Genomic DNA, 27,314 nt, shown 5'->3' on the forward strand with positions numbered 1-27,314 from the left:
TTCTTTATTTTCTGTTGGAGTGAAATACCTTGAACTATCTCTTCTGAAGGTATATACTCTGTGTAGTTAATTAAATAAGCCAATTACTGAAAAATGTAGTAATTGTCTGTATCTTGTGTGTTTTCCTTTCTCTAAATTTGATTTTAGGAGGAATATTTAGGATATTAGACAAAAGAATAAACCATAGTGGGGGATTTGTTAATACCACTAGCACTCAGCTCTGTGGTAGTGCTCTCTCTAGGAAAGGGGAAATGTTTCCTGCACACCCTGAGCGTGCCTGTTGGGGGGGGGGGGGGGGGGTTGTTTCCCAGGCCCTGCAGTAACATTGGTTATGCAGCTGACCTACCATCGCTATCTTGGTGTCTTTTTGTTGCCTCTTGAGAAAGCATAAGCAGAAGAGGAGGAAGTCAGCACTTCATCAGCTCATGTTTGGAGGTTTAGCTTTCATGACAGTCAGGCCTAGACGTTTAATCTGTGGTTTCCATGGCTGACTTGGGCTGATCTTAGTGTGTGCTGCTTCTAGAGGGACAGCCTTTCCTTCCTTGCCCTGGGTCCTGTCATTGCTTCCTCACCCGCGTACTGTTGCTTACATCTCTGTAGTTGGCTGTGTTGACAAACTGATCTAGCCGAAAAGTTACTTCACAAAAAGTAAAATGTAAAGGCAGTAAGTTGATATGACTGATGCAAACCCCTGTGAGTGGGAGTGCTGATGCAGGAAGGGAATATGAATACACAAGTAAAGACTTCTTTACCGTTCCTCTTCGTAAGCTGCTTTGACTTTGAGCTGCTTCAGTTCTCTGAACTGGCACAAAGCCACCCCTCCAACCAAAAAAGTGAATAAGAGGCAGGGTTGTCAGGCACAAGAAGGAGAGGGAACCACAACCACTGCTTTTCAATAACTGAGCCCATAGGTTGCCCCAGATACTGTCAAGCTCTTACAATTTGACTCTGAAATTGGTTCTCACATGAGTTGTCTTTAAGTTTATACAGAGAGAAGGGGGATAGTGATATTTTCTAGCACAATATCTTATCAAAAGCAGTGTGTGCTTTTGGAACAATCAATTTATTTCCCAGATATCCAAAGGGCCCTTCAATGTAACCTAGATGTTAAATTTGGCATAGATGCTGACACGGCAATATTGGCAGTAGAGAACCTGTAAACCTCTATAATAGGGAGGATTAATGGGAATGAAAGAAGTAGATAAAATACTAAAATGTAAGAGTTGTTTATTATCTGAAGACCAACTTGAACTGAAGTGGCATGAGGTAGAGTAGACATATACAATGATTTGAAGTCCGTGCTTCACAGCTAAAGGTACAGAAAGAACACCACATTTTTAGAAGAGATTTGTAGAAGCTTTTTTTTAACAACCGAGCTTGATCAAAACACCATGAAGTTAAATGACAACTTTTAGCCAAACAATATAGAACCTCGAGTGAAGTAGCTAATATTTTTCTACTACTAATGTTAAGGTGTGATTCTAGAATTGCTACTGTTCACAGTTCTTAGTAGGTGCTAACAAAACACAAATCATCTGGTTTGCCACACCCAGGATTATGAATTGATTGAGCTTCTGGCAAAGGTAATTTATTTAACAGACTCCATTTTGCACAACTAGCTATTTATTTTCAAAATGCTAGGAGTGAGCTAAGGAATTAAACTGTTAAGTCATTATTGTCTGCATAGAAAATAGTTAAACAGTTAAAAAAATTAATACTTTATTTTTTAAGATAAGAATAAATCATAGAATCATAGAATGGTAGAGGTTGGAAGGGACCTTTAGAGGTCATCTAGACCAGCCCCCCTGCAGAAGCAAGTTCACCTAGATCAGGTCACTTAGGAACATTCCAGGTGGGTCTTGAAGACCTCCAAGGAAGGAGCCTCCACACCCTCCCTGGGCAGCCTGTTCCACTGCTCCCTCACCCTCACAGTGAAATAGTTTTTTCTTATATATAAATGGAACTTTTTGTGTTCCAGCTTCATCCCATTACCCCTTGTCCTATTGCTAGCTACTACAGAAGAAAGGGGTGTCCCAACCTCCTGACACCCTCCCTTTAGATATTTGTAAATGTTAATAAGATCTCCCCTCAATCTCTTCTTCTCCAGACTAAACAACCCCAGTTCCCACAGCCTTTCCTCCTATGAAAGATGTTCCAGTTCCCTGATCATCTTGGTGGCCCTGTGCTGGCCTCTCTCCAGAAGTTCTCTGAACCTCTTGAGCTGAGGAGCCCAGAACTGGACAGAGGACTCCAGATGAGTAACAAAGATTTCTAGTAGACATAGATGTTTACTGTTGGAGACAAAAAGTATATTCAAGTGATATAAAAATGGCACATTACTGGATATGCTTAAATCCAAAACTGTCTTTGACTACTTTTATCCTTTTGCCAGTATTTTTTATAAAAGAGTAATGCAATGCAGTTGCTACCTGTATTCTAATCATCTGCAATCAGAAACTAATTATTCTGGAGAATCTGAAAGTATTAATATCTGACTATAAAAAAAAGCCCTAAACTAACTTAAGCAAAAAGCCAAATAGTCCCCTCCACAAATCTGCACCCCTAACACCACCTGCCCCCACCCTCAAAAATATGGCAGGTGGCCTGTTATAGTACTGCTGGTTATTATTGCATCATAATACTGGGTTAGTTTACTTAGAGCAGTCTTAAAAATAAATCTAAGCATTGTTTCTTGATATATATGTCAGCGTGATGTAGAAATGCTTGAGATTGAGCTAAATGTGGACTGAATGAAAGGATGAGGGATCTTCATAGATCAACTGGTTTGTGGGAAATTCTTTTTGCTTCTTATGGTTGCAGGCAGAGTTATTCAATATTTCAGAAAGATTCTGTCCCTGAATATGCCCTTGGAATCTTGTTTCCACAGCAACACGAAGCTTACTGATAAAACATCCCTTTTAAACTTCCAATCAGTTGTAATTAGGATGTTGTGTGTATTTTTGTGTGTATGTGTGCATATGCGAGAGCAGCCTGTAAAACACCCATCAGGTGAATAATCCTCGAAGAATATCCCATGATGGGGTAAGCCCTCAGGCAGCATGGCAGAGTGTACTGAGGATGGGGGTGCCGATGGAGTAGGCAGTTGTTTTCCAATGGTTATATGAAGAAACAGCCCTCTGTGGGATGTAAGTATTGCCAGGAGCTGGCTCCTTTCCTCCCAGCAGCTGCAGCATGCTCTCACTTGTTCCAGTTCTGCTCTGAAATGAAACATGTGAAGAATAGAAATGGATGGAAGAACGTGCAGCAGCCATTGTGGGTAGAAGGAGCAGCTCAGCTTTGGCACTTGTCCTGATCTGTCTGGTGAAAAGCTTTCTTTCCTTGAGAAGGAGTTAATGGGAGAGGGGCTGCGTGTCAGGGGCTTGGCTGAGCAATTAGTATTCAGTTCTGTGTGGGCTGCTGAGATGCTACTGTGCACTTTCTGGCCATTGCATTGGGAAGCAGCCCCACCCCAGGCTTCTTTTTAGAAAGGAAACTGGTATTGGAACAGTAGAAGGATAAAATACTGTCTTTCGAAGTTGTGTGGCACAACTTCCAGGATTATACATGCTCATTTGTCTATTTTTTACAGCTGTGCAAGATGTTTTACTTAGTCAAAAACCTTTGTTATCTATTTACAAGATATTAACAACAATACACTGTATTGCTTGGGCTTGTATTGATTTTCACGTGGTGTCTTAAAAGTATCTGGGTAGTAGTGCGATTGCAGGTTGTCGAAGGAGGGTAACCACAGCTGGAAATAGGAATAATGTTGTGTAAACTAGAGTTGAACTGGTGGAAAAATCTATATTTAAATTTATCACATTACAGATAAATAGCACTCACAGCTGAATGGTTACGTCAGTTGTGGAGCTGCACACCAGTGGGATGGAAGTAAATCCCTCCTTTGGAATGTTCGAAGTGCCAGTAACTAGATTAATCATAATGTGAATAACACACAGACTGTTAAGAGAAGCTTCTGTGTTCAGTGATTGGTAAATGTGGTTAATTATTAGAATCTAAAAGCTATAGACTAGCACCCAAAAAGTTGTTACAATGGCAGCTGTTACTCCCACCTTACAGATTTTTTTTTTCTTCTCTGGAGGAAAAAAAAGAAGTGTAGGTAATAGAGGGATCTTGCCTTTAGAAGGAGTCCCAGTTAACTGCTTCAGCGATGAAAGTTGCTGTGAGCTGTAGTAGAAGCTGACAGTCTAGACTGCTCGGTTGGACTGTGCACGCTGGGAGAGCAGTTTCAGAATGCAAATCATCTAAATGGAGGATGGGACCTATATGTGGAGCTATTCCTTTGTGGGCTGTAGGGGGAGCACAGGTGAGCGTTAGTTGTAAAATTAGATCTCTAATTCCAGCTGAGGCTCAGTGAGATGGATTCTGCGTTACGGGATAAGCGCTGACGTTGGCTTTGGTGAGTTCATGCATCAAGGGCTTGGGTTGGCACTTATTATAGCAGTTTCATTTATGAACACTACAAATGAACACAGTGTGAGCAGCATCTTCTTCAGCAAAGTTCTGGAGAGTAGTGGTTCCATCTGGTGTTGATGAGTGACGGTGGTTGGATGGAGATGGTGAGGAACAGGGAAAGCTTTGGGAAATGATTCAGTCTGACCTACATGGGACTCAATTCTGCTAGTTTAGAGTGTTCCCTAGGTAGTGAAATGGATACTACTGTGTGGTTTCATAGGTCAAATAAGTGTCTTATTGTAGCTGATGTGTGTGAGAGAACACACAACTCTGCGGTTCTACTGAAGTTCAATATGTAGCCTCTACAGTTTTCTATACAGGTGTCAGATGGCAAAAGCAGTTTTTTAAAGGGTCACAGAGTTTACTCACAGCTGAGTTTGCTTTGAGGGCTGGTGTTATAGAGTCTTAGTATACCGCTATTCTGGATGGTATTTAAAATATTATGCATAAGCAAGTGTACATAACTACTTGTATGATTAGCTTCTTGCTCATAGCAATTGAGGCAATCTTTCATACATTTAATTAAGTTATGGGAAAGCTCATATTTCAGAAAGTGTGACAACTGAAATCAAGTTGAGTGTCCCTTTTAATGTTTCAACTAGGTAATATTTTGAGTTTGCTCTCCTTAGCTGAGACTTTGCAGTGGTAACAGCAATGCACACTTAGCTACATTAGTGTGGTGAGATTCTCTGATAGGAAGAGAAAAATGACTGTATGCAGAATGCACACTGGAGAGGAAATTGATTGCATCTTCACTGCAAACAGTCAGCTTTTTTCCACACTGAATCATGTGTTTTGTAGTTGAACCATCTGAAAGCAAAAAATTACCCATCCTTTTATAAATAACAGCATAAACCTTTTGGCTAAGAAAATACTTCAAAAGCTTAAAAGTGAGACAGCTACAGGAGAGGAAATCTTGGTAGATAAAATTGATGGATTCACATCCACTGAACCTGTGCAAGGACAGATGCATATTTTTCATCAAAACCCAGCCTTTGTTAGAGAAGCAATAGCTTGGAGATTTATCAAGAATTGTAAAAGAGTATGAGCTTTTGTTTGAGCAGCATCAATTGGTAAATATTGGCATTTTACCCTTTTCTGCTCTGCCCTGCATAGCTGCTATTGTCCAGTACTTTGAAAGGACGTAAGATTCTGCATTGTGGAAGAAAAAGTTGTGCTTCAGTCAGTACAAAGGAGGAGGTAGGAGGTTTGTTTATAACAATAAAATGGTCCATGGGATTCTTTCATTTCTTTCCCAAATACAGGTTGTTCGTGCTTCAGAATTATTTCTAGTTTTGTTTTCTGCTTGTGACTTACCTTACTGGTATATTGTAAACAGGCAGGTGATTAACTGATTAAGGAAGAAAATTACTGTAGACAAATGCTTTTGAAGGCTATGCCAAGTTCCACTTCTAGCACTTTGTTATTATCTATTTTGGGACATACTAACTGCTAATGTGTTATCTATACATATGTAATAGCAACAGTTGTAATGAATACTTGCTTAGCATGTGGAATTTCAAAGCACTCCGTGGAGCATTTGAGTTCAGTGTTTCTAGAAGCAAATAAATGGTGCAGTCTGGCTGTGGTTGTAGACTAGCATTACAGATGCAGACATGTCAAAGGGATTCTGTGGAAAACTCATGCAAAAACGATGTTCCTACATATACATGAGGTGTCCAAAGGTCTTAGTGACAGCACACATTGAATGTCATTTTAAATAATGAAAGTGAGAAATGTTAAACACTTTTGCATACAGTGGTAACAGTACTGTCTCAAAACACCTTGATGCACCATAAATCTGCTTAAGGGTAGAACAAAATTGACATGGCCAGGCATTTGAATTCCTTTTAGGTTTCTCTTTCTTACTGGATTTTCATATTTCATTCTGATTTACATACCTGTACATCTCAGCAGAAAAAGGAAATTAACAAAGAATGTTCTGGGACTTGATTAGAGAAAATTGGTGGAATGTAAAGCCTGTTTGGCTCGTATGTTTATATTTTTATATTAAACAGTTGAGGCCAACAGATATGTATAAATGTAGCCTTGATTATTTTTTTCATTTCCAAACAATGCAGTAGAAGGCAAAAAGAAATTTGAAATAAATAAGGATCATCCATGCACATTTAAGTTCTAATTAATTAGATCTCTCTTTGTATTGAGTATATGGTAATGATTGCAGTGAGATGTTTTGTCCTTCATGTAAGCAAGGCTATAGAAACCATCCTAAACTTTTTAAGGATTCATGAGATTTTTAGTAAATAATAACCTGAGTCCAAATTTTAGGAAGTTATGTAAGTTTTACTGAGCCTTTTTATTAGGCTCAGGCTGTGATATGCTTCATAAATGTGTAGGCATTTTGAGCAGAAGCACTGTGGCTGCTTTCTTGGTGTAGCTGGGAATGCTGTTCTGAGCTGCTGAAATGCCAGGACTGAGTGTTGCAGCCAGTGGATTCCTTAGTGCAGGTCACAATCACCGTGTTACCTCCTGCTGCTGCTGACTTTCACTTCCTGTGTGGTCTTTTGAACCCTGTCTTTGGAATTGAACTTGGAAAGGTGTCCCAAATCCTCCATTCCTCTTGTTCTTCTATGTCTGTTCTTCGAGGAAGTGCTGACAGTGTAGCTGGATGGAGGAGTAAAAGGTGGTGACAATTGGAATTCCTTGCAGGAGTTAGATGCAGGATGTGGAATTCTGCTGCTTGAAGTATATTTCTGAAGGCTTTTCTGCATCCCCACGTGAAGGCATTAACTCAAGATGAACTTTTTCCTCTCAAACTTCTTCTTGATTACAGCTTACAGGAAAAGACTCAAAAGTTGTTTGTTCTACAGGCTGGTAAAGATGATGAATGTTTTTTTTCCTTGTTCAAGTACCTGAGAATCAGCAGACATTTGGGAAAGCTCGTGACTTGTACCTACCCAAATAAGCCGGCGATAGAACAACTCTGTTTTGTGTGTTCATCCAGCTGAACAATACTCGCTACTGGCACCTCTCCATTTGATAAAAATAAATGCACCACCCCTATATGCCATTGAATTTGCATTCTTACTTTCTGCATTGAATGAATACTCCTTATAACTAATGTTATTGATTCTCTTCTAGTTCTGCCTATGACAACGTCAACAAAGTTCGAGTTGCTATAAAGAAAATCAGTCCTTTTGAGCATCAGACGTACTGCCAGAGAACTCTGAGAGAGATTAAGATCCTACTGCGCTTCAGACATGAGAATATTATCGGAATAAATGATATTATCAGAGCTCCAACTATTGAACAAATGAAAGATGTGTATCCTTTTCAAATTTCAAGTTGTCCTGCATAGTTAGTGATGGTTACATCCCTCTCTGTTTCTTCCTTTTCATCCTCATCCTCACTGAATTTTAATGAAGTTGGCTTCTATTGTAAATTGAAAGGGATGTTTCTTACTGTTTGATTGTCTTATCAAATGGATAATTTTGATATGTAGGTGAACACTAGTTCTTTTTTAGGAAATGAAAAAAAGTCCATTTCTGCCTTCCAAGGCAAATAGCTCAACAGAATTGAGATCATGTCACATAATATTAAAGCTCTATTTGCTCTTAGTAATGCTGTTGTTAGAATTGATTTCTTTGAGCAGAAAATAAAATGTCTAGACTCTACTATAGTTGTCCAAAATTTTCTTAAATAATAGAATGAATACATCTTGGAAGGTGTGGGGGGGAAACAAAACACAAATCCCAGTTTTGCAGTGCTTCCTGCATATTCAAAAGTCTGAAACTGCAGGTGAGCAGGTAAACATTCACGTATTCAAATATAGGCTCTTTGTTATACTAAGTGTTCTGTCATGGGAAACTTGGCTTTGTGTAGATAGGACCTCACATGGATATCTAATATATGAAAAACTTTCAGCTGGGAGACTTTAGCTGAGGTACAGGGCCTGCTTTAGTGTCACCCAGTTTAATTCCCCCAAGTCCACGTGCACTGGTTCCTGTTGATTCTGCGGGTCTCTGCAGACATCTGCCCAATAAAAGGCGTAAGTGCATACAGACAGAAATTAAGCTGAATCTAGATCAAATGTTTTTACTTCATAAATTATCACTGTATTATTTGAGTTCAATCGGTTTTGTGCCAAGTTCTGAGATTGTATTTCTGTGGCCATATGGACTAGTGAAAGCGAGTGCTGCCTGGAGAAAGGTGTCCTGGTTGTAGGATCCAATCTGAACGCCCAACTGAAATGGCAATAGATACGTATCTATGGATACAGATATATCCAATGTAGCATAATGAACATCATACATAAATGTATACATAAATAATATCTTCTCTTTTCATGCTTTTAAGCATGTGGAAACAAAAACTTCAGAAGTTTATTACTCGTTAAACTTAAAAATCAGTCTTTATTTCTTGTCAAGCAGGATCTGATCAGTATTAAGACTCCAATAAAAATCAGGCTTTAATGTCAAGAAATAGAGGTTTATGGTGATTAATTTGAGAAGACTACATTGCTGGTGCCCTTAATTCTGTGAAGAGCTGTGTCATGCAACAGGAGTGATTTGGTTCAAAACTGGTAAAGCAAGAAACAACTACATAGTTTCATAACTGTCATGAAGTAGGCAAATCGGAGAAAAACTGTTACAGATGTTTCACTGGCTACTGAATTTTGAAATCTAACATGACACCACATTTGTTTTGCTGCCTTACATCTGATGCCTTACAGATACATTGTGCAAGATCTTATGGAGACAGATCTTTACAAGCTCTTAAAGACTCAACACCTCAGCAACGACCACATTTGTTATTTCCTTTACCAGATTCTGAGAGGGTTAAAATATATCCATTCAGCCAATGTGCTTCATCGTGACCTCAAACCTTCGAATTTGCTGCTTAACACCACTTGTGATCTCAAGGTTAGTTGAAATTCTGTACAAATTTTGTTCCCATGGTCTTCATAAACTGCTATAACCGTGAATGGGATTGTGTTACTGGGGATTAACGTGACTTTTATCTTGGAAAGATTGCCAAAACATTATTGGTTTTGATAAAATAATTGAAATGGAGTGACTAAGCACTCACTGTTATGCTGTTTTAATGAGTGCATCACTGTTTCCATCTGGAGGCTGACTTTGAAACAGCCTCTTTGAAAGCTGGGTGAAAATACTGATCTCTAAAGCAGAGCTGTGTTTACCTAAGCTCAAAAGTGTGCATTTCACGTCTTGGTTTCCCTGTTTAAAATGTTGTTTGTTGTTGGAAAAAGACTTCATATTAGTGAACAACTAAAATGACCCATGAAATTCATTGTTGATTAAATGCACAACCGTTACTTTGAGAATGCTCCTGATTTACATTTCCAGTGGTGGGCACTGTAGTAGTTAATTCTGCAGAAGGATGATCTTAGAGCTGTTACAGTTCTTGGAAAAATGTCAGCTCAGTGCATTCAATAAAGCAAACCAAGTGTGAAGCATCAGAATAGAAGCAGAGAATAAACCAGAAAACATGTCATTCTATCACTTGCTGTTGATTTTGGGTCTTCAGATCTGTATGATTGTAGTTACCACATTTCTCCCTTGGATAGCCTTCTAAAATGAGGAGACCAGGACTTCAAAGTACTTCTCTCCTTATCAGGAAGAACTTTAGCCTCAGTCTCCTCTGCCGGCAGATACTACTTGAGGAAAATTAAAAATATAATAGAAATTGATAAAATTATCACTGGCAAGGATAAGGAAACTGATTAGAGAACAGTTGTCCACTGTCTTTACCTATTAAAAAGGTATGGGGAGGAATGAAAGAGCAGATGGCATGCTCAGAGTGGAAGGATAGAGTAGTTAACTTACAGCATTGTTAAGATGTGGAATTTGGTGACAGAGAGCACTGTAGATATTACAGATGATGTGACTTAGAAAAACAGCAAGCAATGTAGTGGAAGAATAAATCAGAGGTTGCATTCAATACTTTTGAGTCCCATGCAGATGAGAGACTAGTAGAGAAGCACTGTAGCATGTTCACTTTTGCACTTGATGTTATGTATTTGCTGTTGGGTGACAATGGCATGAGATTACAGCACTTGCATTAGTCTGATGTGGTACTCTGTGTTGCATATTGTGTTACACATAAGTACACTTTTTTTTTAATAACTCTAGCTTTCTCATTTAAAAAAAAAAACAAAAGACAAAAAAAAACCCCAAAACAACAGCAAACCCAAAAATACCCTCTTAAAAATGTAAGCCAGTTGCTGACCGTACAAGTTTGTCACAATTCTGTGTAAGGTCCTTGCTGTTTGTGTGCTGATTCATTCTAAATACTGGCTATATGATCAGTTTGCTTTACATTCCCACTGCTGCTTGTCAGCTCTTCCTAGTGCAGGGTACTGCTGGACTCTTGGAATGAGATTTCAGCAGCCATTGCTACATCAGATGCCCTTGAGGCACCAACACCTTCATGAAAGAGAAAAAAAAGGAGCAAAATCTGTAGTGGTTGTGGAACAGTTTTAATATAGCTCTGTTATGTGCAACTAAAAACAATAAAATAATAAAAGGCGGTGTTTTAACACAAGTAAGACGGTCATGAGAAGAAGATAAGCTCACTGTGGCATAGGGCAAGATAAAACAATGTGACTCTAGTGAGTGTTGTTACAATTTGTTCATAAGATTTTAAAAATAGCATGCCACTGCAATATGTACTTCCTGGTGCAGAACATGGTAGTCTGTCTGACAGAGCACATACTTTTTTATAACCTAAAGGGAACTCTGGTATTAATACCACATCTAAAGTTTAAACAACAGAATTGGTGAAAAAACCCCAGTACATGTTAGGCCTTGTCTGATGAATGCTGAACTTGTATGGACGAGTGTCTTATAAGGCTGTTCTGCAAGTCTGTGTCAGCTAGGTACATGTGCATGCTTACAAAGTTGATTATTGTATATAAACTCAAAATAAAGCATACTGTGAAAATAAACAGCTTAAAATCACACTTTTGGAAGAAGAAAAATAGACTTTGTTCATCTTCAGTGATTATGCTGTTAGCATCTTCAATGGTGTTATGAGAGAGCTGTTGATCTCTTCTAGACCTCAAGAGTCTTGCAGGTTTTAACAAGAACTCCTTCTTTCTTCTCCCTTAAACATGAAGTTGACCTCCAAATCATAGATTCCATTTCCAGGAAAGAAGTGTTTGAGTCTCTATTCAAACAATTTGCCTGTGAACCCCACAGCTTGTCCTGAGCAGCTCAGGGCAGAAGTGCAGAACCTAAAGCAGTTTCCATTTCCTGTAGATTTAGCTGAGACCTTATATGTGACTTTATGTGACTATATGTGAATTAAAGTTTGGGAAGGTACATAGTTTGACTTTACTGTCTTTTGTTACAAATATTCCAGTCAAAGATTAGATTGGAGAGTCCATGAAAACTACTACCTTGGAATCTATATACAGTGAGAATTCTGGGCAATAGAGATACTGAGAGTCTTCTCTTTTGTGGCCTGGTATCATGAATGAGATTAATGTGTACTGACATGCTACAGGCTGGAATATACTCTAAAATAGTATCTGTCTTAAGAGATATTTTCACATGCTTTCATGATTATCTGCATCCAGCAATTCAGCCAGTTTTGCAGTTCTGTAAATGGAGTAAGTTACATAAAACTCTCATGACCATATAATTTTCCTAGGCCAGTGGCATTAATATCTTTTAAAAATTAGGTCAAAGTTACGCTAAGTAGATTCTCAACTAGTATCCCAGTGTCCCACTTTACCTGAGAACCTACTCCTTTAACTTGGTTAAAACCTTAACATGCTATAACAATATTATTCATAAGTTATCCTTTTCTGTCTACATAATGAATACTCACGAGTCTTAAAAAGCCAAGATATGTTGAATGCTTGGAAAGCCTTGAAACGAAGGCGATGAAAGAGGGATTTTATGAGGAAGACTGCAAGTTATTGTTTGTTTCAGGATTTTACTAGTAACTCTAGAGATGCAACTGTTTCAATTACCACCTTATCACTAACAAGTTAGCAATGGAGGCCTCTCCTTTTCCTTTTATACAGATACATACGCACAGACTACTTAATTGAGATAATTCAGTATGTTAGTCTAACTGTTGGGTGTCGTTTCATTTGTTTAGAAAATGGTCATATGTACATATGTAGCAAGGCATGCCTAATACTGATTGCAAGAACATTATTTTCCAGAAATTGAAGCTAAATATGTAAATAGAATGTTGGCTTTTTATTGATTTATTTATTTAGTGGGAAGTTATTGCCCTCTCCTAGTAGCATCTGTGCTGTCTCTCCAAGGCATAAAGCACTGACATACCTGGTCCTTCATTCTGCAGGTTTTTATCCTCTGCTATGACTTAGACAACATACCAAGAAAATTTTACCTATAATTATGTTGCTCTCAGATTCTTTCTTCTGGTTTAGTTCTGATTGAGAAGCCTACCTTCTTCTGGTGCTTTGATTTTACCAATTATTGTTTGAACAGGCATAGTGGCCTCACAATTTCTCCCTCCCTAAATAGCTACTTTGTTAAATGGGCTCTATTGCCACAGGGCAAGAACTGTCTGGCCTTATCCAAGGTACAGTCAGTCTCTCCTTTGTCCTTCACACCTGGGATTTCAAGCAGAGTGATGGCCTCTCCAGCTTCTCTTAGTCTCCCTGCTAATGCTCCTGGGCAGTTCTGCAGCTGGTGGAAACACTGTTAACAGCCTAAAGCCTCTTTATTGCAGCTCCAGCCTTGATGCCTTTCTCAGTAATGGTATTTCTTCTTTTCTGCTTAACCTGTTTCTGCTCTAGTCATCAGGGGATTTTTGTCATTTTAATGAGCTCTCTGTCATTAGTTTTCCTTTCCATCCCACGTGCATTTTTCTACTCAATTTGAGAGATTCACAGACACCTTCTGTAATTCACTTCTTTCTCCTCACTGTGGACTGGAGAGTGTCTTTCTTCTTTTGTCTTAATAATAACAAACCATAGCACTTTGCTAATGTGTAATACTCTAATTCTGCACAAGTCTCCTTGCCTTTAGTCCTATCTAGCTTTTTTTCCCCTGAGGTTAGGAGGAAGAGATTACAACAGTTATCTCTGCCCACATAATTATTTTCTGAAGTCCATAAAGCTGTCCTCTATAGTTTCTTCATGTCTGTCTTTACGGGAGATTCTTCTGATTATTTGTGCTGAATCTCTATGTAAGCCGCTAATTGCACACAAGGCAGCTGCTCTGTTTCTGTAGCCTGGGAAAACCTTGACATGCTTAAAAGCTTTCTTTTTGGATTTGTTTTCTTAAGGACTCGGGGTTTGGGTTTTTTTAAAATGTAGCTGAAGTCAGAGGAGTCATTCTATGCTGCCTGGCTTATGAATTTCATCATTGCCTTCTCTTCAGTCCCTCTGTTTAACAGTCAGCTACTGAATCTTGTCTTTCGGATGTAGCTTTTGGTTAACTGAATCATTTCTTTAGCTGATCTGTCACTTGTTTCACAGGCTGTCCCTCCAGGGAAATAAAGGAGTAGGTTGCCAGGGTATGATGAGGTCTCTCCATTTTTGGTAGGATTATCCATTATGGTCTTTATTGACTACAACATGTTATTACTTCACATTTTTAATATGATCTGTGTATGCAATTAATTGTCAGAGTAAACTACTATGAACTGTATGCACTGGAGGAACAGCCTAAGTGTTTGCCTCTCCTATGTTTGATGCCTGGTGGTAGCAAAACCCTGTGAAGGTGTTTGTGCTACTCAACAGTCTTGCCATTTACCTTTTGAAAGGTAAGAAGGGAAGAGCTGTTGTACTCTAGAACACTGTCTTTCTTGTTTTCCATTTTCTTAATTTCTCTCTGGAGAGAGTACACCACATAGTTCTGAAAGCTGTGAAGCCTCCTTACCAGACTACAGAGAAAAACACTTTTTCCATTTTGCTGAACTCCCTAGTCTAGGTCAGAATTTGTTTTTCTTTTCATGGTTAGACAGAACTGTTTTCCTCATACATGACTGAGAAATATTTTTGTGTGCTTTTGGGTTTTTTTTAAGCTTGCACCTTTTTCAGCAACCTATAGCCTCACCAGTCTACCATTAGCTCACAATTGGATAGGGTGTTTCTCATGCAGAGATGCAGCTATGATGGGAGATATTGTAAAAAAGGTTATTGAACTTTGCTACAAATTTGTTGGTTTGTAATTTTGGTGGTTTTTGGAAATCTTAATCTCTTTTTGTTTCTTGGTAAGTTTCTGATACCGGGTTGGAGAAGTATATCCTGCCACCTATCTGACAGGGAGAGTGTAAAGTAAGGCCACAGTAGAACAGAGATGGTGCACCAGAAATGTCTTTTTGTTTTTTTCTTTAAACTATTCATTCTTCCTGGCACCTGCATGCTGTAATGCGATCCTCTTTGCACTTAATCCAAAACATTTTTCTTCACCTTTGTGCACTAATTTGTTTCTAAAATTATAGGTGGCCGTTGCTGTGTTTGTAAGTGTAACACTGTGGCTTGAGGAAAGGTGAATTAGTAATGCTGTAGTATTGGAAGCTGTGTGTCTAATATGCTTTTTAAAAATACTTTCTTTAAAACCAGATTTGTGACTTTGGACTGGCTCGAGTTGCAGATCCAGATCATGATCACACAGGATTCTTAACAGAGTATGTGGCCACGCGTTGGTACAGGGCTCCTGAAATCATGCTGAATTCCAAGGTAAGAACCACAGAGCGCTGCTGAGGTGCTCCTCTTGCTGGTTATTCACTTGGGAGTACCAATTTTGCCCCTCGCTCCACCTCCCTTGTGTTTTTTAGGATCAGAACACATGCATAGTCTTGAGGAAATGTGGTAATAGATGTGCAGCACAGCTACTGTCTTGCAGTATACTTGTGATTTCAGATACAATTATTGGATACTACTGAGTAATCCTATGCAGGAGTTGTTGTGTGTTCAATTCCTTGCCAGTCATGAGACTTCTCTCTATCAAATGCTCTTCTACAGAGCAGGACAGAAGTGCTAGTAGTGAGAGCATTTTACTGCTGCCTTCATCAAGGCTTGCAAAAGTTGCCTTAATGTTATCTTGACATCTTAATTTAGGTTTAGAATGTATAATGAGAGTGAATCTGATTCTGAAGGCATGTGAACTTTGTTGTATGTCAATCTTAATTGCATTCCTGTAGTCTTAATGAAATCATCCCTCTGTCTTTGCTTTTTAAATACTTGGAATTATTCTTATGTTCTTCTGTGGCTGTTTCAAGGTCTGTGTGTGGTGTGAGTAATGGGTACTCTCTGTGACCTTTGTATTAGTTTCTACAGCCACACACTTGTTAGAAAAGTACCTGTGTGACATCTGTGCCTGTATTTTCTATTCCTCAAAGACTTTGTTGTTTCTGAAGAATTACTGCTTCATTGGTTGTTGGGGTTGATCTGTTGTGGCAGCAGTGTGTCTGATGCTTTTAGTGAATAATCCTCTGACCACTTGAGGGGTTTTTTTTCAGCTTCTTGTATTTTCAACTCACGCTGAGGCCATAAGCATAGGGCAACTTGACCTTATTTCTGGGTATCCACATACATTTATCTGCAGCTTCTACAAGAAGATACTTTGTGTGTTTCTTAAGAGTTGCTCAGCTTACAATTTTCCTGGCCCAAATCCTTTAAAGAATTGCAAAAAACAAATGGTCAAGTGATCACATCCTGTGAAGCCAGTGCTGAGGTGGCTGTGGATTCAGCAAAGTTATTAGCTTTTGTTGGAAGCTCCTGCTAATGGGAGGGGGAGCAGCTGTGGGAGAGGAAGGAAAGGGAGTTTGTGGGGCCAGGAGTTCTGGAGGGAAACTCACCACTGTGCTTCTGGATAAAGGCCTTTTCTTACAGACAATGCAGATTATCTATACATGTGAAAATACAGCCATTTGTTCCATTCCTCTTACGCCATGTACTGTTGTTGGCCTTCTCACATAACACATCACCTTTTCTGCTCACTTACCCCTTGTGTTTTACAGATCAGCTAGCCAGCAGTTTTGCCCTTTCACCTCTTTGCTGAAGGCAAAGCTCCTGTGTGCTGTTTGGATCCTGTTAGGAAGGATGGCTTTTTTTGCATGTGTTTAGCATACTGTGAGGAGCTGTGGAATTGAGAAGAATGGCTTTTTCCAAAATTAGCTAGTTTAAACTGGCTATAAAATTAGAGCTTCTCAGAAACTTGCATTTGGTAATATGTTTGTCTCTAAACTAAGAGAATCCTTTTGCAAAAACCTATCTTGCATACGTCAGTCCTTGCTATCCTTTGAGGTAGTGTTTTCATATGTAATTCCTAATTCCTTCACTCTGCACAGAAATCCCAAACAACATGAACAAGCATGACTCATCTAAAAAAAAAAGGATTTATCTGTATGCACTTTCACAATTTGGTAAAGTAACATGTTGCTCCAGTTATGCAAAAATTTCCTTGACAAAGACATATTTTTGCTTTACTTGCAGGGTTACACCAAGTCTATTGACATCTGGTCAGTAGGCTGTATTCTGGCAGAGATGCTCTCCAACAGACCAATCTTTCCAGGAAAACACTACCTTGACCAACTTAACCATATCCTTGGTAAGCTTTATAGCAAGTAGCATTGCCACGTCTGTGGGTCTCTCCATTTCTACCAGTTAGTTTCCTTCTTTTGTTGCTCATTGCAGGACTGTTTGTAATTTTTCTCTTTTTAGGTATACTTGGATCCCCCTCCCAAGAAGATTTGAATTGTATAATAAATTTAAAGGCCAGAAACTACTTGCTTTCCCTACCACACAAAAACAAGGTACCATGGAACAGGCTGTTTCCAAATGCTGACCCCAAAGGTATTTCATGCTCTATTGCATTATATCAGAAAGTAAGGGCAGGATGGGATTTTTAAAATCACCCTAAGAATTTACCTTGATCTATATTGGAAATAGAACCTGCAGGTCCCTTAAAATGACATTGTAAATGTAACACAAAATCACAGCATGAAGCCCTGATACTAGCTAATCTTTTTAAACCCATTTTTAATAGCTGCAATATTACACATGGTGGTGTTTGATGTTACATGTAGAACAGAAATCCTGTTGTTTGACTTTGTCAGTGAATGCATTATACGTTACTCGAGTACCAAACACAGGCAGGGGGTTTTGACACAGGCATCAACCACATCTTGAATTTTGTCTCTGAAATCAGATAGGAGAATAGCTGCTTATTGCTAAGCTTGGTGTGGTTTGTGCAGACTGCATGTCGGATCTAGATCAGGCAGGATAATACCAAAGCAAGGGTCCTTAGGTAGTAGGAAAGGTGAAAATCTAATGGATTAAGAAAGCCAGTTATGATAAGTAGAGCAAAAATTATAAAAGCAAGGAATGTGATAATTGTTGCATTTCTTAACAGGGCTTTTACTGGAAGGGTAAATGTGATTTTTGTTTTACTAGACAGCTGTTGACCTGCCCCTTAAGTTCTACTTCATGCAGATGAAGGGAGGTTGTATTCATGGTCTAAGACTCTTACCTGCCCTAACACAATACATAAATCACTCTTTTTGAACTGATCATTTTCACTAAGAGTACATTGTCAGACCAGGTACTGAACTACCATGTAAAACCTGGTTTCTGCAGATGGAACTGTGTAGAGCCGATCATAGATACCCTTATCATTGAGAGAAACAGCAGTGATTTATTCTGCTTTTATAATAGTGCTCATCAATGTGTGAATTTTTCCTGTGGGCTCTGACAGCTCCAATTGTAGCAGTGCTGACACGTGGAGCTGCTCGGGGAACGTGCCGCTCGCGTGACTTCTGCAGCACCCTTTCATCTGCATCTCCAGGGCAGCTTTGACAGAGCAGTCTCTCAAAAAGCTGTTTGTCAATCATCTTGCTAAAAAGCATTGTGCATGACGTGCTTTAGCATTGGAGCCAGCACGTGAGGTTCCAGGGTGGAGAAAACCACGTCAAAATCTATAATGTTAATTGCTGTGCAGTTTTTTTTTAAGCTGCCACTGCAGGCAGTGGTTCAGTCTATCTTTTCTGCAGTGCTTGGAATACATCTCATCCTGATGCAAAGCTCTAGCTCATTGAGAAGCCTCTAAATTCTGTGTCATAAATGATGTGGTGAGGAGAAAAAATGGAGTAGAATTTAAGATGATGCAAATACCTTTGAGCTTTTTGCTACTATAATCATTCCACTTCCCTTGCCTGGAAAAGGAAAATGTGTTACAATCAAAGTCCAGAATTCCATCAGACCCTCACTATCTGGATCTTCAAGTTCTCAGGAGATTCTTTATGGCTTATCTTCAACAGATTTGGCCTGAACCTCGTGAGGATGAACATATTTGCACTGGCTGTGGAGTACCTTCTGGGATGCTAGATAGGCTAGAATAGCTCACTGTGATCTAGAACTCCTAGTGACTTCTGGATGACATTTTTGTTGTTAAACAGCCAAGTTTCCTTTTCAGAAGAACATATTCTTGATTACTTACTGAATTCAGCAAAGCTCTATCTTGGTTTGAATTTTTGGCACAGAACCCCAAAGCATCTATTTGAGTGAAATAAAATAAAAAGCCTGATCTATTGAATTTCTACTGTAGTTAAAACCAGGTCATACTCTAGGGTTCTACATGTTCTGCATCGAGGTGCCTTCTGAAACTGAGGATCCTTTGAAGGGCTGCACCTCTGTTAGACCAGGCCGTGCTGGAACTGGCAGGGCCAGGGAGCTGGACAGGTGAAGATACTGTGCCCAGTGAGAGGAAGCAATCTGTTGCTTCTGTTACTGTGACTGCAGCTGGGGAATTCCAGATGTGAGCTGAAATTAGTGCAAAGCTTTTCAGTGTTGTGACACTTCTTGTAGTATTTCTGGTCTTCAGAATGTGTATTAAATTCTTGCTCACTTTTTTTCCTCTTAGCACTTGATTTGTTGGATAAAATGTTGACCTTTAATCCTCATAAGCGGATTGAAGTGGAGCAAGCTTTAGCCCATCCATATCTGGAGCAGTATTATGATCCGAGTGATGAGGTAAAGACATTGTTAAAATGTAAATGTTGATTAAATGATGCAACAGGTTATTTCCTTGTTAGTTTAAGGATAGTGTTTCTACTGCTCTAATGGAGTTGAAGAATGACTTGCATCAATTTACCAACATTCTGTATTTTGTGTTCTAGTACAACAGTTTGGAGGTGCAACACAGTAAATAGATGCTCAGGTGTACTGCCCTCAAAATGACACTTCTGAGCTCACTATTGTTCTGGTTCATAATGTCTGAGATAAAGGAGGAGAATAGAATCATAGGTCACAGACTAGTTTTGGTTGTAAGGGACCTTAAAGATCACCTTATTCCGCCCTCCCTGCCATGGGCAGAGACACCTTCCACTAGACCAGGTTGCCCCAGGCCACATCCAGCATGGCCCTGAGCAACACTCCCAGGGATGGGGCAGCCACAGCCTCTCTGAGCATCTCTCTCAGGGTCTCACCACCCTGACAAGGAAGAATGGCTTCCTAAGGCGTCATCTAAATCTCCCCTCTCTCAGTTTGCAGCCATTTCCATTTGCCCTGTCACTACATCTCTTGTAAAAAGTCTCTCTCTGGGAACTGGGCAGTGACTGAATTTTCCATCACATTGTTTACAGCCCCTGAGCTCACTATGGTTCAGTGCACGGTCCTGAGGAGACTGCACATTACTTGTGGTGAAGAGACAGGGGACTAGGAAACAAGCTAGTTTTTTTAAGGGACAGGTGTTTGTTCTGATGAATACAAAATTCCAGATCATTTTTGTTGGGTAGATAATAAGTTATGAGCCTTTAACAAATAACTTGTGGTTTAGATTTCAGTATCTGCTTACTGTGGTTTGATTTGAAATTTGATGAGCCAATATATAAAGAGCAGAAAGGACTAATAGAATGAGCTCTTCCTTGAAGACTGCCCAGTATTAGACACTGTTGTGAAGCACATTTTCAGATTTTTCTCCCCATGCAAGGATGACGTGACGTTCAACAGAACAGTAATATTTTAAAAAGTAATAATGTTTCTTTCTGTTATTAAGCCTGTAGCTGAAGCACCCTTCAAGTTTGACATGGAGTTGGATGACTTGCCCAAGGAGAAGCTGAAAGAACTGATTTTTGAGGAAACTGCTAGATTCCAACCAGGATATCGATCTTAAATTGTGCATAGGTAAAGTCACAGCAATAAAAAACCATTGGGGCAGGGGGGAGAGCTCTGGAACTGTTACCACTAGTGAAATGTAGAACTTGCCTTTTCTATTATCATAGAATCATAGAATTATAGAATGGTAGGGGTTAGAAGGGACCTTTAGAGATCATCTAGTCCAACCCCCCTGCAGAAGCATTGATAGGATAACTACTGTGAGAGGACAGCTTTATGCTTAATTTGACCTTGGTCCTATTCTATTGCTGAAGAAACAGTTTAGTTTTGCCCACAACACTCCATCTCTCCAGGGAATCCAGGCACTTACCGAGTTTTTAGGTTACATTTAAGGAATAAGAATTACATTTAAATTTAAGAAGTGCTGCTCAGAATAAAAGCTATGGTAACTGTTTGAAATGCAAATTTAATTCAAAAAACATTGTAAGGGGGCAATGTTCTTCATGTGTTACAGACTATTTTGTCATATGCCTTCAAATGCTTTTTAAAAATTCTTCCTTAAATGTACTGTACAAAGGAGAAATCTCTTCAATTATTTTAACAGGAGAAAAACCCTTGAATCTGCAGCATGATTTCACTTCAGTTTTAACTACCTTTGAAATAGCATGAGTAAATAAGAATAGGTGTCTAATCATTCATAAGTTAATTATGATTAACCTTCCTAACCTTGTGAAGATTTGTGTTTTTAATTTAAAGTGTAATGTGTGGGTATTCACTCTCTAACTTTATTTATTCAAATCAATGAATTTAACTGGCCTTCACATACCCATGAGGCTTGCAGGTCTCAGTGCTTTCATACAAAATTGGTCAAATGCTGACTTGAACAAATTTTGGTAATCCTGGAAGTCACAGATGGTCTGGGTGGGAAGGGACCTTCAAAGGTTGCCCCTGCATGAGCAGAGGCAGCTGCTGCTGGAATAGGTTCTGAGCTTCCGCCAGCCTGCCCCGGAGCATATCCACGGATGGGGCATCTGCCACCTCTCTGTGCAACCTGTGCCAGAGCCTCACCACCCTCTGTGTAAAAAAAAAAAATTCCTTTCTTATACCTAATCTTGTGAAACTTCTGTGATTCTGATACTTTACACTATGAGTGTTTTGTGGCTGGGAAAAAACCCAAACCAAAAGCAACAGCCTAAGCTGGACTGCCCAGTTTGTGGTCGTAAAAGTAGCAGCTTTCTCCAGTCACGGCTTTTTGTGGCAGTTCCAGCAGAAAGTTTAGGGTTTGAAGCAGTGAGCTTCCCTACTGCAAGAAATCCATAAAAGAGGGTGAAAAAAAAAGTGAAGGAAACTTTTAAAAATGCAGATCTTCTTACTTAACTGGGGTAATTGGTGGCCACTGGCTTGAGTGTTCAAATGTACACAGTTCACAAAGAAAGTCATTTTGATCTTTACAAATACTGTTATTTTGTTTATATAAGCTTACTAGTTAACATTTGTAACTCTCTTAATAATTAAAAGTCAGGTAAATCTGAGGTTCACGCATCTGGCTCCTGTTAGCTGGGCATGGCCTGTGAGATCGGGCCCAGGCCATTGTACCACACCTGGTGCTCGTTTCCCTCCATCCTTTGTGAAGCTGATTGTGCCCAAGAGGCAGCAGCAGTGCATGTACATGTGCTGGAACAAAAGGACATACTGTTTTAGAAGATGAAACCTGTTACCAATAGGCTGTATGACATGAAGGGAGAGCAAACAGCTAACCTTGTGGTAAATAGTAGTTGATGATCTCTCCTGCTTGCCTCTTTGCCCAGACTGCGTTTACCTGGGTTGTATTGAGGATAAAGGGATTAGGGACAAAGATACCAGTGATCCAGTGTTAACGGAAGTTTCTGGTTTGCTGAAGGTGTTGCCTTTAGCTGCTGCTGTGAAGAGTTGGTTTGGCTACCACGATACTGAAATTGAAATCTTATTTTCAGCCTGCTAATGTTATGCTGATAACTTGTCTCAGTCATCAGTGGTTGAAGCGTGTAGATATTGCACATCGAAACAGTTTAAGCACAAGTGAAGACCATTCCCCAGGAGCTGGCTTAAAATGGAGAGGAAAGATCTCTCCCTGTGCGTTTCTACTCCCCTACACCCCCATACTTTATCAGCCAGCTCCTCTCAGTGTGCTTATTTCTTGAGATTCAAAACTTGGCTGCAGTTTCTGGAATTGGAAAGCAATGTGAAAATAACAGCCTCTGCAGATAACCAAACAGTGTGCTCCATCCCTGAGCTGTGATTACTCTTCCTAACCTTGGCAGATCTAAAGTTTTCATTTCAAATGCGATGTCCTGGTGTGCCCTGTCTGTGGGACACACAGTGCACATGCAACATAGGGATGGGAAGTGCTCTTGTTTGAAAAGGCCGTGTTCAAACTTTCTTCACTGAAACATGTCTCTGCTCTTTTTTGTAGGACAAGGACTTAAAGGACTGGGCATGCTCAAACGTTGCTGTTCCTCTTCCCAGTTCTTTATCGTTGGTCATGTCTTGTGGCCTCTCTCAGCTTATCCACTAACTCCTTTGAGCCATTCAGGAGGGCAGTTCCTGGTAGTTTTGGCTTTTCATGCTTTCAATGAATCTTTTAAGCCTGAAGAATTGTAATTGACACTCCTCTGTGTAAGGCCCATTGTTGCCCTGTTGCAGTACTGTACTGTCAGTGCACCTACTGCTGGCCGTGGTTTAACTGCTTGCTTTCTGGTTTGAAAGATGCAGTGGTTCCTTTCACTCCTGGATCAATGTCTGAGAAGATAATTCATTAACCTGTAAGAAGTTTACACCATGAATATGTTTTTCTGACTTTACTGAAGTCGCTGGCATTTTTTTTAAAAAGCTACTATTCAGGGCACTTTAAGTCAGTGACATCCCAGATTTTTTTTGCACTTCCTTTTTAAATAGAAATGGTTAGCACCCAGTGGAGTTCACACCCTTCTGCTCTGGATTGCAGCATAAGTCATGTTCCTGTTACTCTTGCTTATGCACTTGTTTGGGTGTCCCGTGCTGTACATGCAGGAGTTCTAACAGCATAAGAGCCACATGGGAACCCAACTTAATTGAATTCATCCAAGAAACATTTTTTTCCCATGTTTTGTCAAAATTTGTACCTTTATTTTCTCCCCACCATTTCTAAAAGAGATCATTTAAAGTTTAACCAAGTTGGAGGCATAGTACTTCCAAAGTTCACACCACATAGTCGTGTTTCTAAGACTTGTGCAAAGAGAATGAGTGGCAGCTTGCCAACGTAGAGTTACTCACCGTGTGGGGGAAGATTTAACAACGACGTAGTGGCAGGATGACCTCATGGGGAATGCTTTTCTCTGTGGAAGGCACCGTGTGTGGTGGCAAGCGAGAAACCAAAATGCGCTGTTAACAAACTCAGCCTGCGTCCTGCAAACCAATGAAAGGCTTCAAATGAGGATCTGTAGTTTTTACATTTGAGTCTGATCACTGACGTTCAGGATTCTTGCAGAGAGGAACACTGCATCTTCAAATGAGAAAGTTTGATTTTACTTTTGCTCCTACAGCATGTCAGCATCTCAAGTTCATTTCTTGCAACCTACACCATGGTGATTTGTAATCAAGCCTCCATGAGCTCGTGACATGAAGTACTGTTCTGTTGTCAAGTACTATCAAACTTTTCTGATAATGCTGAGTTAGGACAACCAAACGAAGCTAGCACTAAATAACGTTTAAAATTGTATACCTTTTAATGATCTTTTCAAGTATTTGTTACTGAAATTGTATAATGTGGAGTTTACTAGGTGTTATGTTCCAGTGCAGTGCCTCCTTTTCTTTCCCCACTGCTCTCTGTGGTGAGAAATTTGCCTTGTTTAAAATAATTACTGTGCCCTCGCATGACTGTTAAAGCTTTCTGTGCAAAGATGATTGTCTAAGTGCCACATGCCTATGATTGAGAAAAAAAATAATCTATTGTTACCTCTGAGTTGTGTTCAACTGAAATGCTATTCAACAAATAACTTAGGAAAAATAGTTCTATTTTTAGCTTTTCATATCTCTGCTGTCTTTTTCTCGTTTTATTTTGGCAGCAGTGAAGAATGGATTGTATAAAGACTGCTTGCTAATATGAACAAAATGCACTTGTAATTCCTGGAAATAAATTTAAATCTTCTATCTTCACATTAACATTAAGAATTAGTTTTTGGTTTCCTCTTGGGTAATGTGTTTGAATGGAAATCAGGTTCAGTTGCTACTGTAGTATGTAAGGACGCTTGCTGGTTAGTAACTCCAGGCTTCCTCATACCAGTTAGTCTGCTCTTCAAAGAGATCTAGAAAGCCATTAACTTAGAATTCAGTAGATAAGGGTGCTTACAAGACTCCATTGCAGAATTTTCTTTTTTCCTACAGTTTGTCTGCCAAAACTGGTTTTTAATAAGCAAGGGTTCATCATTAAAGGGCATTTTCTATTGGGAAGTTCCTGTGGTACATGACTCTGTCGCGGGGAACGCAGTAGGAGCGTTGTCAGGACACCGCACAGCGATGGCTGGTTGGGGAAACCTATGCTAAACACATTTCTATGGAAATATGCACTTGACTGTTGATACTGGTGTAGAAATCTCTCTGGACATTTCTACGCTTCTTTACCAAAATGCTTTTCTCACTCAGTTTTGAGAAGCTGAAATATTTCTAGAATCTCTGCTACTTGTACGATCATCATTCCTGCAGGAATCATTTTTGGCATGGTTGGAAAGATGACTGTTACTGACATAGATTGTACCACCTCAGTTTTACTTTATTAAGGACGAACTTTGGCAGCTTACTTCACCCTTCTCTTTCCCAGTTCTTTTTCTTTAATACTTCCTTTCATTTTGGCTTTTTGGGGAGCTGTAGATTTAACCCTGCTCGCTGCTTCTCTGAGTGAGAAGATGAGGGTTTGCTCTGCCCAACATCTGGTGCTTTCGGGCTTTCTTCTGTAGCTGTTCTTGCTGAATCCAGTTGACATCCATCAGTATCAGAACCACATTCATCAGTATCTTAATTCAGTAAACATTCTTGGGTTGAATTTGTTGATGTGGCAAATGCAGAAGCATGATATCTCCTTTTTTTTTGGTCAGATTTTGAAAATAGTTTAAAAGAAGGTGCCTGCAACAACACTGTGTTAGGTCAGTTGTTCCATCATTTGACATTGAGATTTATTTCTTCTTTATGTAGTTTTGATATTTTAGAGTGGAGAACAGCAACACCTAATCAAAGTAACATGCATATTTCATGGTAAAGATGTTTTGGGGAATAAGGAATGTAAACAGTCCACTCAGAAACATTCCAACCTTACAGCTGAAGAAAAATATGCAAACATAAAATCCTCGTGGATGCTTTGGCAAATAAGCATCTTGCTCTGCTGTCCTGACTATCGCCAGGCTCTTCCTCATCCGTGTCACGTGTCCTGTCACACCTGCAGTGTACAACACACTACATGGGCTGAGCCGTGTGGGGCATGAGGAGCTGTCAGGAGCAGCGGTGGTGACGCGGCGCAGCAGTGGCCAAAGGGAACCCAAGGAGTCCAGGGTGGTTCCTTCTTCCAGGAGGAGGTGGGGGGGGGAAGCTGGTGTTGCTGCCCACTGTAATATGCTACCATATATTTATACCATGTCCAAGTTGTTTGCTGAGCAACTGTACTATAGATTTAAACTTTATTAATATATATTTGCTTATGTTAGTGTAGGTTCTATAGTCCTTGGTTATTGATAAATTTATTGTGTTGTTAAGCACAGTGATATGGTATAAATATAGGTCTATACATACACACCATATACTCATGAATTTGGTCCCTTGCATAGTACTTTTATATTTGTACAGCAATGTCTTCAAGCAACCCCAGATTTTGGGGGAAATATTTTTGTAAATGCAGTGGTTTAAACAAAAAAGTCCAAACAATCCTTTTACTAAGTTTTAAATAACATTTGTGGTTCAAAATGGTTTATTTAGTTTAACAATTGAAATCAAGACACTAAATTAGTGAAAAGTGCACATTAGTAAAGTGAAGCTTACAGTGGTTTTTGTAGCATGTGCTGTGATCAAACTCAGTGAAGCGTTGGAGGAGACGTAAAAGTTGGACTACCTTTGTAAATCTAGAACAAACTTCTAAAGGTTACAGCTGGTTTACTTACTATTGTTGCCTTTTCTTGTGTTGTGTCAGTGTAGAGCACTCTTAAAATACTCAAACTGCTTTGTCTTTGCTTTGTACTGTTGGTGCCTTCTTAGTCATGTACCCCACAAGTCCTGCATAGCTCATTTAGTTAATGGTAAGTTTAAAATAAAGCAAAGGAAGATTTTATAAAAAAGAAAAAAAGAATCATTTTCTGTATGTTCTTATTCACTGTAACAATTAAACGTTTCTATTGTGACAGCTTTGTGATTTGGTTAATCTGTATAGATCAATTGTAAGTAGCAAAGGTTTATATTTCGTCTTATTCTTTTGATGTTGTAAACGTTTGTGATTTTTCTTTTTTAAATCAGGTAACTTAATGTTCTGTTTTGTTTTTGGCATCTGAATCTTGTAAAAAAAAAAAAACCAAATGCAAAGAAAAATCATTAAATTGTGTCCCTGTATTACCAAATTGGCATAGTGCTGTGCATGTCTGGCAGGGCTGGAGCTGAGCTGCAGGAGCTGCTGCCTGAGCCATTGGAGCCCCCAGTTCCCTTCCCTGGCTGCCAGGTAAAGCTGGGGAGGAGGAGCCTCCATCTACCATCTGTAAACACTCCAGTGTGTGTGTGCGTGTGCTGCTGTGTGACCCTACCAGCTGGAAATTCAATTAAG

The 27,314-nt window shown here is 39.5% G+C and overlaps 1 protein-coding gene across 1 annotated transcript in view; it reads left to right on the forward strand.

The window, feature by feature from the left end:
* Positions 1–27,114, forward strand: part of MAPK1 (mitogen-activated protein kinase 1) — a 34,977-nt gene extending 7,863 nt beyond the window's left edge. Inside the window, exons 2-9 of the mRNA XM_062009542.1 lie at positions 7,579–7,761; positions 9,170–9,359; positions 15,011–15,127; positions 16,886–17,000; positions 17,114–17,245; positions 19,311–19,420; positions 20,445–20,572; positions 22,956–27,114. Coding sequence (XP_061865526.1) covers positions 7,579–7,761; positions 9,170–9,359; positions 15,011–15,127; positions 16,886–17,000; positions 17,114–17,245; positions 19,311–19,420; positions 20,445–20,561 — 964 coding nt within the window. The 3' untranslated portion in view covers positions 20,562–20,572; positions 22,956–27,114. The remainder of the gene's footprint in view (positions 1–7,578; positions 7,762–9,169; positions 9,360–15,010; positions 15,128–16,885; positions 17,001–17,113; positions 17,246–19,310; positions 19,421–20,444; positions 20,573–22,955) is intronic.
* Positions 27,115–27,314: the final 200 nt, after the last annotated feature.

The sequence above is a fragment of the Colius striatus genome, chromosome 17 (assembly GCF_028858725.1).
Source record: "Colius striatus isolate bColStr4 chromosome 17, bColStr4.1.hap1, whole genome shotgun sequence".
In the NCBI taxonomy this organism is placed as follows: domain Eukaryota; kingdom Metazoa; phylum Chordata; class Aves; order Coliiformes; family Coliidae; genus Colius; species Colius striatus.